This window comes from Cricetulus griseus, chromosome 3 (genome assembly GCF_003668045.3).
Source record: "Cricetulus griseus strain 17A/GY chromosome 3, alternate assembly CriGri-PICRH-1.0, whole genome shotgun sequence".
NCBI classification, from domain to species: Eukaryota; Metazoa; Chordata; class Mammalia; order Rodentia; family Cricetidae; genus Cricetulus; species Cricetulus griseus.
The window spans coordinates 248,924,924-248,936,576 of NC_048596.1; the positions used below are offsets into that span (position 1 = coordinate 248,924,924).

An 11,653-nucleotide genomic window follows, 5' to 3' on the forward strand; every position below is an offset into this window, starting at 1 on the left:
TACTATGCATAAATCTTTACCTATTCCCTATTTTTATAATCCACATTTCCAACTATAGTTATCAAAGGTTATGTGGACATTAGGATCTTGAACTCATGTTTTGTGTCTGAAATTTTCAGGTTAATGTGACTAAAGCATACCTTCATACCCTCTCATCCTTTTGAGGGTGCAAATTATTAATATGTTACAACTATGCCTCAGTCAATATAATTACAGGCAAATTAATGATGAAGTCACCAGTTATCATTGTCACAAATTGGAAAAGGTATATGCTACACAGAGCAGGGGGAAGTAGACACAATCAAACTCCTAGGCAATCTACAGCAATGTAGATTACATGTAAAACCAACATCTTCAGGTAGCACTGGACCTCAGGACTATATATGTGGCTCTTGCTACAAAAAATGCACAGTGAGAGTTCACAGGTATGTAAGATTTGACAACTAAAGTGCAAAGTCCACAATGCTGTCATCCTGTCTGAACATACTGATCCTGGGATGATGGAAAATCAGGTAACCTCTGTACATCATGTTTTTCATCAATATAATGTGATAATAGTTATGAAGGCTGAGAATATCCAAATGATTACTGCAAATATCAGGTTCAGGAAAATGGTCTGAAGTTTTGACAAAAGGACAGAGCTTTGACATGACTATGGTGGGTTAGAAAATCCATGCTATGACATTGTTTTCATGGCAGAACTGCCTTTATCATTCATGTCAGCAATCCAGGAACCATGTCTTGATTTAGGTCAGACAGGAAAAATGAATCAGACCAATGAACTGTGCTGTCCTTGTCATATCAGTGTCCTAAATGTTCCTAATTGACACTGAACAAAAAAAGGACAAATTGGTGAGAATTTTACACTGAAAAGGCACAGGGAACATCTTATGCCTCCCAGTCAGGATGACTCTTGATAGCCTCATAGGAAGAGACCTCACAGTGATCTTCTTTAACAGGGATCCTGCTCTTGCTGGTGGTATCCATAGTCCAGGTGGAGAACAAGAACTCTAGAATGAATGTTAAAAGGTTGAAAGTCTCCTACCCCTCACCCTTTGGGAAAATGCTGGATCAGGCAATCAAGTTATCCCAGGATATGAATCTCCGAATTTCAGCACTGTCCACGCACTTTGTAAGTATCTTCACTGATCCCTGAAGTCTTTACAGTGGTTTTTTTATGTTTTTTTTAATTTGAATTAGAAACAAGATTGTTTTATATGACAATCCCAGTTCCCTTGTCCCTCCCGTCCTCCCCTACCACTGGGACTGACATGTAAAACAATCTTGTTACTACTATTTTTTCAGATTTTTTAATTTGAATTAGAAACAGGATTGTTATACATGATAATCCCAGTTCCCTTCTCCCTCCTGTCCGCTACTACTACTCCCCTGCTCCGCAACTAAAGTCCTACCTATCACATATCCTTTCTGCTTCCCCTGGAGTGTGAGGCCTTCCAAAGGGTGTCAGCAGAGTCAAGCATATCCTTTGGGATAGGGCCTACCCACCCCCGTGTGTCTTGGCTCAGGGAGTATTCCTCTGTGTGGATTGGGCTCCCAAAGCCCACACCTGTGCTAGGAATAAGTACTGAACTACTACAAGAGGTCCCGAAGATTTCCGAGGTTTTCTCACTGAAACCCATGTTCCTGGGGTCTGGATTAGTCCCATGCTGGTATTCCAGCTATCAGTCTGGGATGCAAAAGTTCCCCAATGTTCAGGTCAGCTGTTTCTGTTGGTTTCACCAGCCTGGTCTGGACTTGTCCTTTGCTCTTCACTTGTCTTTCTCTGCATCTGGATTCCAGTTCAGTTCAGTGATTAGTTGTGGGTGTCTGCTTCTGTTTCCACCAGCTGCTGTATAAGGGCTATCGAGTGGCATATAAGTCAGTCATCAATCTCATTATCGGGGGGGGGGGGGCATTTAAGGTAGCTTCTCCTCTGTAAGCAACAGATTGTTAGCTGGTGTCATCTTTGTAGATCTCCAGACATTTCAATAGTGCCTGATTTCTCTGTAAACCTAAAATGTCTCCTTCTATTATGGTATCTCCTTTCTTGTCTTCTTCTATTTTTCCCCTGACTCAACCTTTCTGCTCCCTCATCTCCTCTGCATCCCTCCTCTTCTCCCCTTCTTATTCTCTTAGCTCCCTCCTCCCTCTTCCCATGCCCCAATTTGCTCAGGGGATCTTGACCCTTTCCCCTTTTCCAGGGGACCATGTATGTCTCTCTTAGGGTCCTCCTTGTTTCCTAGCTTCTCTGGCAGTGTGGATTGTAGGCTGGTAACCCTATACTCTATGTCTAAAATCCACATAGGAGTGAGTACATACCATGTTTGTCTTTTTGTGATTAGATTGCCTCGCTCAGAATGGTTTCCTCTAGTTCTACCCATTTTCCTGCAAATTTCAAGATTCCATTGTTTTTTTTTTTTCCCACTGAGTAGTACTCCATTGTATAAATGTACCACATTTTCTCTATCCATTCTTCAGTTGAGGGCCATCTAGGCTGCATCCAGTTTTACAGTGCTTTTTTCTTTATGTCAGTGAAGCTGAACGTGGAAAATATCCTGAGCCAATTTCAACATAATATACCTCCATAGGGAAAACTTTAAGCTACTGAAATTTGGAGTGAGAGAATAGCCCAGTTGGTGAAATGTCAAATGTTTGGTATGAATACAATGATTTTTTTCTCAATATTTTAACTTTAACTTACTTAACACAAAGCTCAGGAGTATAAGGCTGAGGAAACACTTCAGTTTTCTATTCCTTTGTATAGGAGATGTATGTCCTTTAATGTCCTTCATTTAGGACAGTATTAGTACTCAATGAAGGAGAACTGCTTCATAATGGATTTCAGGGGATTGAATAAAATTAAAGACATTGAAAATAAATGATAAAGAAGAAAAATAATCAAGTAACTTCAGAAATCCCCAAATGCTAAGAACTATCATAGAATTAATTCCAAGACATAAGCTTAAGTTGGTGGATCTAGTTTTAGAGCTGAAAGCAGAGCCTCTACTCATGGTGAAGGTAATTTGAAGGCAGTCTCGCAACTATTTTAGAATAAAGTACATCAATTAGCATGTAAGAATGTGGCTCAAGGCTTATAATATATATTCCCACCATACATTATACTCACCAGTTTTTCTATCACTTCATATTTATACTCTCCCAGCAATCCTTTGAAACTATCACAAATTTTCTCAGTAGTACTTTTTGATAATAATGTGTCAAAGAAGTGTACTAAAGTCATAATTAAATAATGCTCATAATTAAATTAAGAAGTGTAATAAAGTCATAATTAAATAAAGCAACAATGTTTATGTGATTAATATTTTTCTACTTTAACTGGCTTATCATTTGTTATTTCCTAATACATTGTACTTGACAGTTTAGAACTCACTTTGCTACAACACAAGTGTAATGTGAGTGTATGACCATCTTGGTATAGAATAGCGCTGTAGATACAGGGGAATGTGCAAGAGAAGTTCTACTGGTATGATGACTAGTTAAGGAACATCAGTTTGGATCAAAAAGTAATAAAAAGAAGCTAATGGATAAAAATATATAAGAATTTTCGCAGTGGTGCAAATATTACCATATTACAACATTTATTTTTGCAGTTTTGTAGTTTTAGTGTCTGCTTGCCACAGAGTAACTTTTAGGAAAGATGAGAATAGCAAGGAGGGAAAGAGATTGAGAGATTAGAAAACTAGATGAATAAAAAATTAAAATGGAAATAAGTCAATAAAAAGTTACTGGTCTAATTCCTTATTTTTATTTTTAGGATTATTTAATTTTAAAATTGCATAGCTATCAAATACACTAATGCACAAGTTGTTGATTCATTTCCTCAACTTAGAAATGATAACTAATTGAGTGTTTTCTCATTTCAGAATAGGTTTTATGCCAGTGGCCGAGGGTTTCACAACAGGATCATCAAATGCCACACTTCTCCACTGTCTAGACCAGAAAATAAGGAGCAAGCCCAAAATACTGAAGTGAGTTCTTAGCCTTCTTTTTGTTCCCAAAACTACTGAAGCAGTGCACTGGCTTTCCAAAGCACTTTTATTACTTACATTGCATCACAGCATAAAAGTATATAGCAATCACACTTGCAGAGATAAATTAAAAATTAGGTAAGGAATGAGAAATTAAAGAGCAATCTCATTGAAACAAATTACATAACATCATTGGTAAGTAATATTATATCAGGTCTATACACTATCCATTCAAAAAAGCCATTTTACTAATGCCTTGCCTCTGATATTATACTTACTGTTTTGTAGTAAGTGTGAGTCAACTCTGAGCGGATGGTTAAGCATGTGTATGTAAATGAAGAACTAATAGAGTTGTGTTCATCAAATGTTACACTGGACTCTGTGTTGGCAGAATTTAGCATTACTGAACATTGTATCATCTAGTCTTGACATTTATGTCTCCCCTGGATCTACTTTTATTTCTTTACATAACTGCCCCCTCCTCTCTGACCTTTCTATCTTTACCTATGTCATAACTGGAAAACTAAAAGTCACTTGAAGAAAGGAGTCCCGTAAAATGCAATGTGATGTTCCTCAAAATAAAACTAGCAGCTCTTGTAATAAGGAGTTTATATGTGATGCTGACTCTAACATATAATAGGTATTATCTCTTATTTCTGATCCCTTTCCATGAAGTAACTTAAGTAATTTACAATGAACATCATCACATATCCAAAATTTCCCCACAGATATATTCTACCTTCCTTGTTTTTTTTCTTGTTACCAGTATTTTATATTCTACATTCTTACTTATTACCTAAAATAATAATTAATAATATCATCATAGAAAGTTAAAAAACGAAGTCAAAAAGAAGGGAAATTGTTAAGAATTACTACTTGGCTGGAAACTTCTTAAAACACTCTTCTGATATTTCTAAATTTAACTTTGTAAAATTCTATAGCATGAAGACAGTGGCTATGGTTTAAACTTTTTAAATCTGTGCCAACAAAAGAATATTCTAAATATGTATATGCATGAACAAAGAAGAGCTTATTTCAGCTACTTGAGCAAAAACTGCCTGTATCTAACACTTCTGCATTTCCTTCATTCTAATGTGATTGTTCACTTGTGGTTGCTTAGATGGAAGTCCTACTGAAGTTGACACGCAGTCTATTGCAAGCCTGGGTTAACCCACTGCACCATCTGTGGGCTGAAATGGGTGACAAGCTGGGATACACTCCTCCTTACCTCACAAAAGCCCTGGAGATTAAGGCTATAAACACAAGGCTCCTAGAGGCCATGAAGAGCATCATCCGAAAGGTAAGCAGCTTCCTAAAGTTCTTAAAGTCTGTCTCACACATGGGTGGGGTAACCTGTGTAATGATAAATGAATTTTGAAGCACTTCCCTTTGCGGCAAAGAAATTGGAGGATTCAACTAGGTCAGTGTCCTCACTACTAATACTTACTACCAATACTCATAGGCAGTTTACTCAGTACCTCAGATCTCAGTGATCTCAGAAGAAAACAGCTGTTCCTCATAATTATTTGTACCTTTCTGGACCAAAAGACAAATGTGTAACTATCCTAGCAGTTCTTATTACAGTCAATGATCAACTACTATCTACATCTTAAGGCACAAATCCAATCCTCATTGGGCCAAAGGATTTGTATGCATACACTATGTGGGGTATTTATTTAGTAGAAAGGAAGAAAAGAATAATAGTGTGGTGTCTGGATCCACAAAACATAAAAACAAATCAGGGATAATTGTGAAGATATATAAAGTTCAATAATTGACAGAATTTATACTACCCCTTCCATGATCCCCAATAGCAAATTATTAGCTGCCCATCTGTCTGCCCCTGTGCTGTGTGAGACTTTTCCAGGGGACAAACAGTTCTACTCACCCCAGAAAGGGAAACCATGACAGACAAAAGTAACAACTACAATGAAACCCAATTTGGTAAAATGATGAGATTTTTCTGGTGTTCTAAGAGGTTGAGAGTTACTTGAATAGAAGGGGTAACTCAAAAGCAGCTACATGACAGAAAATTCCTACCCCTACCCTCCAACACAGATGAGAGTAATGAAAGCTGAAACTGTAGAGCTCGCAATACAATTTGCAAGAAGAGGTACAGGACTGAGAGACCTTCTCTTCATAATTCATCAGGGCAGCATCTGCACAACTAGTAGTTGTTTGTGGAGTCTGTAAAGCTGGAAGGAACCTTGAGAATCTTCCAAGATTCTAGTCTTCCAGACGTGAAATTATGGGGGTGGGGGTTGACTTGTTTGTTTGTTTGTTTGTTTCTTGAGTTTTTTTGAACCTATCCCTCTATCTTGGGGGAAAATTTTCAATTGGTAATCAATTATACAACATCTTGGAAAAAACAAATGTTACTGGCATCAACTCCATGCCACGAAATATATCAGTCTGCCCCACTTATAGTTTTAAATGCCCAACATATTCTAAGTGCTCTGTTCCAAATAAATGAAAGTCCATGGGTTTCACTGAGTGCTACAATACTAACTTTTCACAAATTTGAATTGAACATGTAGAAGAAATAAAATCCCAACCTCTCATGTATAATTCATGCCTAACTATTGTTTTGGTGTTTAGGCTAATTTTGCACTTGAAGAAAATGTGAAGACCCCTGACTGGTCTGAATTGGCATCTTTGCAGTCGACCAATAGAGACACTAGATATTTTGCCTTTTATAACTTGTTTCACTGCTTGGGAAGTGACTCACGTGATGTGGAAATGTATCTGAAGCTCGTAAAGTGCCAAATGGTTCAAAGAAACTGCTAAGAGCGCATCCTTTCCTACTGCCTCAATGATGCTTCTGGATGATGCATCTTTTACTTATCTGTACATTGAACCTGTACTTGAGTAATTGGTCTGTTCTTTAAAAATTTAAATTAAAATATTTAAACAAAGTTACTAAAGATACCTTTGTTGATTTAATAAAAAGTCTACAAAAAACATTGATGAGTTATTATTATCAGATGTCACAGATATCAGAAGTTAGCCTGTTTCTGTGTAACTATAGCTGCCCTTGAATTCACTCTGTACACCAGGCTGGCCTTGAAGTCACAGAGATCTGCTTGCCTCTGCTTTCCAAGTGCTGGGATTAAAGGCGTGTTTCTTTTTCTTTCACAAGCCTACAGATATTTTTATTTAGAGATTTTTCTTATCTGAATCTGTCTTTATTGTAAGTCTTTATCTTTTTCTAGCCACACAGTCTTTTATCTCCTAACCAACATTGCTAAAATGAAAGCAGAGGCTGTTTTAGCTGCTGTCTTTCCAAAATGTCGGGGGTATGTTTACCGCCAGCACTGAGAGCTGTGCTCACTGCATTGGGCTACGCTGCCATCAACTAGCATGCTGCCAGCTTGGAGATGTGGTCACTGCCACAGCTGGTCATACACACCCTGCAGTTTTTCTTGCTTATTGCGAATCAGGAAACCTGTCTTAAAGGAGATGCTCCAGTGTCTGCATTTCTCCAGCTAAACAGAGACCACCCAAGAAAACGCTGCTACCAAGAAGTCTCACTTGTCTCTGTTCTTATGCTTCTAAAATCCCTGTTTAAGCTTTTGTGAAGTTTTTATGTGGACATTCATAAAACCACGTCCTGACACCATTTTGTAACAATAACTCTTTCCACCAAGCCACCTGAGCCCCGCAGCCACGTGGGCGGCCAAAAATAACATACAGAAACTTATATTAGGTACAATGCTGCTGGCCAATTACTAGGATTTCTTATCTGCTAGCTCAGTGTTAACTATCAACTATAACCATTAATCTATATATTTTATAAAGACTTATCTGATGGAGGGAAGCCAGCGGCACTCTTCCTCTCTTGCCAGGCTCACCTCGTGACTCCTGTCTCTACTACATTTCCCAGAATCCTCCTTGACTCCTAGTCCTGCCTATATTGCTTCCCTATTGGCCAACAGTGTTTTATTCATTAACCAATAAGAGAGACATATACACAGAAGGACTTTCCCCATCACTTATGTGCCATCCTAGAGCCTTCATCCAGTAGCTGATGGAAGCAGAATCAGACACCCCCAACTAAACCCTGAGCTGAACTCCTGGAATCCTGTTACAGAGAGGAAGGAATGATGAGCAAAGGGGTCAAAATCAGGCTGGAGAAACCCATAGAAACAGCTGACCTGAACAAGGGGGAGCTCATGAACCCCAGACTGATAGCTGGGAAACCAGCATGGGACTGATTGAGACCTCCTGAATGTGGATGTCAGTTAGGAGGCCAGGGAAATCTATGGGGCCTCTGGTGTGGATCAGTATTTATCCCTAGTACAGGAATGGACTCTGGGAGCCCATTCCACATAGAGGGATACTCTTTCAGCCTAGAAACATGTAGGAGGGCCGAGGCCTTGCTCCAAGTGATATGACACACTTTGAAGATTCCCCCTTGTAAGACCTCACCCTCCCTGAGGAGCAGAAAGGGGATGGGATAAGGGGGTCGGTGGGGGGGAGGGGAGGAGGGGAGGGATAGGGAACTGGGATTGACATGTAAAACAAGCTTGTTTCTAATTTAAATAAAAAGTAGAAACAAAGTAAAAATTCACTATGATTGATAATATTGCCTTAGAATATTAACCATGGTGCAAACCTGAGTCTTTCTTAACTTTTAAATTCTAATAACAAATAATATCCTCTGTTCTACATCCACACCCCTTTACTATTCATTTTATTTCATGATGATGTTCATTACATTAGAAATATTCTTTACCATCATCTACTGAATGACTACAATACAGAGACATGTAGAATTCAGAAACTCTGAAAGTCAGAATTCAAAAGAAAATTGTCTACCAGATTTTTAAGAAAGACTTTCCATAGTTAAAGTTGTTCATGCAAACTGATCTCATCCCTCCCTGTCTGGTACAAAGGAAACTCCTGGGAATCTACAAGGGTGACTTCAGCTAAAATTCCCATCAAAAGCAGATACATAGCCTGATCTGCCCTTCTTCTGTGATCAGGAAAGACTTTCCAGTGGAAGAATTGGGACTCCAATCCACCCACATAACCTTTGAACTACAGTCTATCTTGCCTATGAGATTTTCTGTGATAAGGGTGGCATAGAGATTGAGAAAGTGTCTAACTCATTACTGGTCCAACCAGAGACCCATGCCACAAGAGCAATCCTACCACTGATACTGCCTAGAGCACCAGGACCCAGAAGCTGGATGACCTGGAGACCTAGGATAGAGACAAACACAAAGCAAAAAAAAAAAAAAAAAAAAAAAAAAAAAAAAAAAAAAAAAAAAAGAAAGGTGTCATTGCAATGATGCCTATACTGTAGAGGGTAGAGTCAGTTTTCTTTAAAGGTATGGTCTCTGGTAGATCAATCACGGTCTGGTGAAAGGTCACACATAAAGAGTATATGGGCAGTACATACCTTGTTTGACTAACTAAAAAGAAAGAAAAGCAAACACAAAGCTGGATAGATAGGAAGCTTGTGGGTCTGAGAAAAGTTTAGGGAGGGGGTGAATATGATCAAAATGCATTGTATGAAATCTCAAAGAACTAATTTAAAAGGAGAAAAAGTACATTCATTATAATCATTATATTTGTAAAAAGGGTCATTATTATTATCTGATAAAATAGACCTCCAAAAATTATTAGAGATGAAGAAGACATAAAGACATTAACTTTTGTATCAGTAATTATTCTATTGCTGGGAAGAGACCATGACCAAGGCAACTTTTACAAAAGAAAGCATTTAATTGAGGGCTTGCCTACTGTTCCAGAGGTCAGACCATTATCACTGTGGTGGAGGCATGGTGGGAGCATGGTGACACTCATCATACTGGAGCAGGAACTAATTAGGAGAGTTGCATTCTCATCTGTAGGCAGTATGGCAGAGAGGTGGGCAGAGACAGAGACAGAGACAGACTGAGCCTGGCATGGGCTTCTGAGACCTCTAAGCCCATTCTCAGTAATACACTTCCTTCAAGGAGGCCATACTTTGCAATCCCTCTCAAATAGTGCCACTCCTTAGTGACAAAACACCCATTATGCTGTGTTACATAAAAGTTCACGCTGGTGACTGAGGCAGTTGTTGCTATAAAAGAGGTGATCTAGGTCAATAACAGACTCTGCTAAATGGAGATTTCTTCTAAAAAGCATAACTAGTGATATAGGTATAACCTCCTAAATGACTCCAGGAGTCCCATTGACATGAGACACGGTTCTGTTGAAGGAACAAATTAAACAACCATGTAGAGAACCCCTGGTTAGAGGCCTAGAATTCCTTCAAACCCAGAAATGCTGTGTTCTAATAGTTTTCCCTATGACATCAAACTCTGATACACCCAATTTCATAAAAAACATACTACTGGAAATTAAAGACACATATTAATACAAACCCAAAACCCAATAGTAAGTTTTCTTCAACAACCCAGTTTCTCAGCGGGGGTGGGAGGTGGGGAGTGGAGGGTGGGGAAGGAGGCACACACCTTTAATCCCAGCACTCAGGAGGCAGAGGCAGACAGATCTCTGTGAGTTCTAGACTAGTCTGGTCTGCAAGAGCTAGTTCCAGGACAATCTCCAAAACCACAGAAAAACCTTGCCTTGAAAAACCAAAAACCAAAACCAAAACCAAAAAACAACAAAAAAAACAGTTTCTCTAATTAATATATCACCTGCACAAAACATATAGAAACCTCAGAATTAAATGACTTCTTATGTTAAATGATCCTAAGAGCTACAGAATATTTCACCCAAATGCTAAAGAATATACATCTTACTAAGCAACATTTGGAAGCTTCTCAAAAAGTTCATGCTGGGTCACTAGACAAATCTTTTTTGGGGGTGGAGGGGGTTCAAGACAGAGTTCCTCTGTGGCTTTGGAGGCTGTCCTGGAACTAGCTCTTATAGACTAGGCTGGCTTCAAACACATAGAGATCTGCCTGCCTCCGACTCCCGAGTGCTGGGACTAAAGGTGTCACCACTGCCTGGCTCAGGCATTACTTCCAGTTTGCTAAATGTATGATTATTAATTACATTATAAATCATATCCTTATACCCACATAATATGCTGGCTTGTGGATATATAACCCCAGACCTGTGGGCAGTGGAGACAAGATGACCACTAGGGATTTGATGATTTCCACATTCACAGAGACCTTGTCTGTAGGGAGCAAAGCAGAGAGTGATATTGCAGGGCACCCAACATCTTCCTCTGACCTTCTACATGTATACACAGATGTGTATGTGTGTGTCCAACACACAAACAACCAATCAATCAAAATAAAAGAAACTCTGCTAATGATGGATGTACTATTCGGGGACTCAGGATGCATTCCAGAGTTAGAAATCCTTGCCTGAGGGTGTCAAATGTCTGTTGAACACAATGTATTTGGAGAAAATGAAGGTCTGTGTGGCTGAACATTATTCATGCTATGGACTCTTTGAACAGACAGATTTGACTGATAAAACAGTAGTGCTGTTTTATGGCTTGAGGTCAATTACATAGAGTTAGAAGAAGTAGCCAATTGAAGGACATGAATTCAACTCTTGTTGCCTATCTACCTCTTGACAGGCCAGGCACTGTAAGTTATCTCAACTAGTTAGGTCCTTAGCACTGTGCAAATATCCTACAAAGCTGGTGGCTAAAGAGAAGTGATAATGTGTTGTCAAAAGCTAAGTAACATAGT

General features: G+C 38.9%; 1 protein-coding gene across 1 annotated transcript; it reads left to right on the top strand.

Annotated features, from left to right (window-relative positions):
• The first annotated feature begins 1,015 nt into the window (after positions 1-1,015).
• Positions 1,016-6,776, top strand: LOC100763591 (prolactin-4A1-like). The gene is made up of 4 exons (XM_027409561.2): positions 1,016-1,132; positions 3,885-3,989; positions 5,110-5,289; positions 6,588-6,776. Exons 1-4 carry the CDS (start codon positions 1,016-1,018, stop codon positions 6,774-6,776), a joined length of 591 nt encoding a protein of 196 aa, XP_027265362.1.
• Positions 6,777-11,653: the final 4,877 nt, after the last annotated feature.

Excerpts from the sequence above, each read along its gene's own strand:
- LOC100763591 (XM_027409561.2), top strand. The coding sequence starts at position 1,016 with ATGAATGTTAAAAGGTTGAAAGTCTCCTACCCCTCACCCTTTGGGAAA. Across the intron at positions 3,990-5,109 it reads AGCAAGCCCAAAATACTGAA|ATGGAAGTCCTACTGAAGTT; the intron begins GTGAGTTCTTAG and ends GTGGTTGCTTAG. Across the intron at positions 5,290-6,587 it reads TGAAGAGCATCATCCGAAAG|GCTAATTTTGCACTTGAAGA; the intron begins GTAAGCAGCTTC and ends TTTGGTGTTTAG.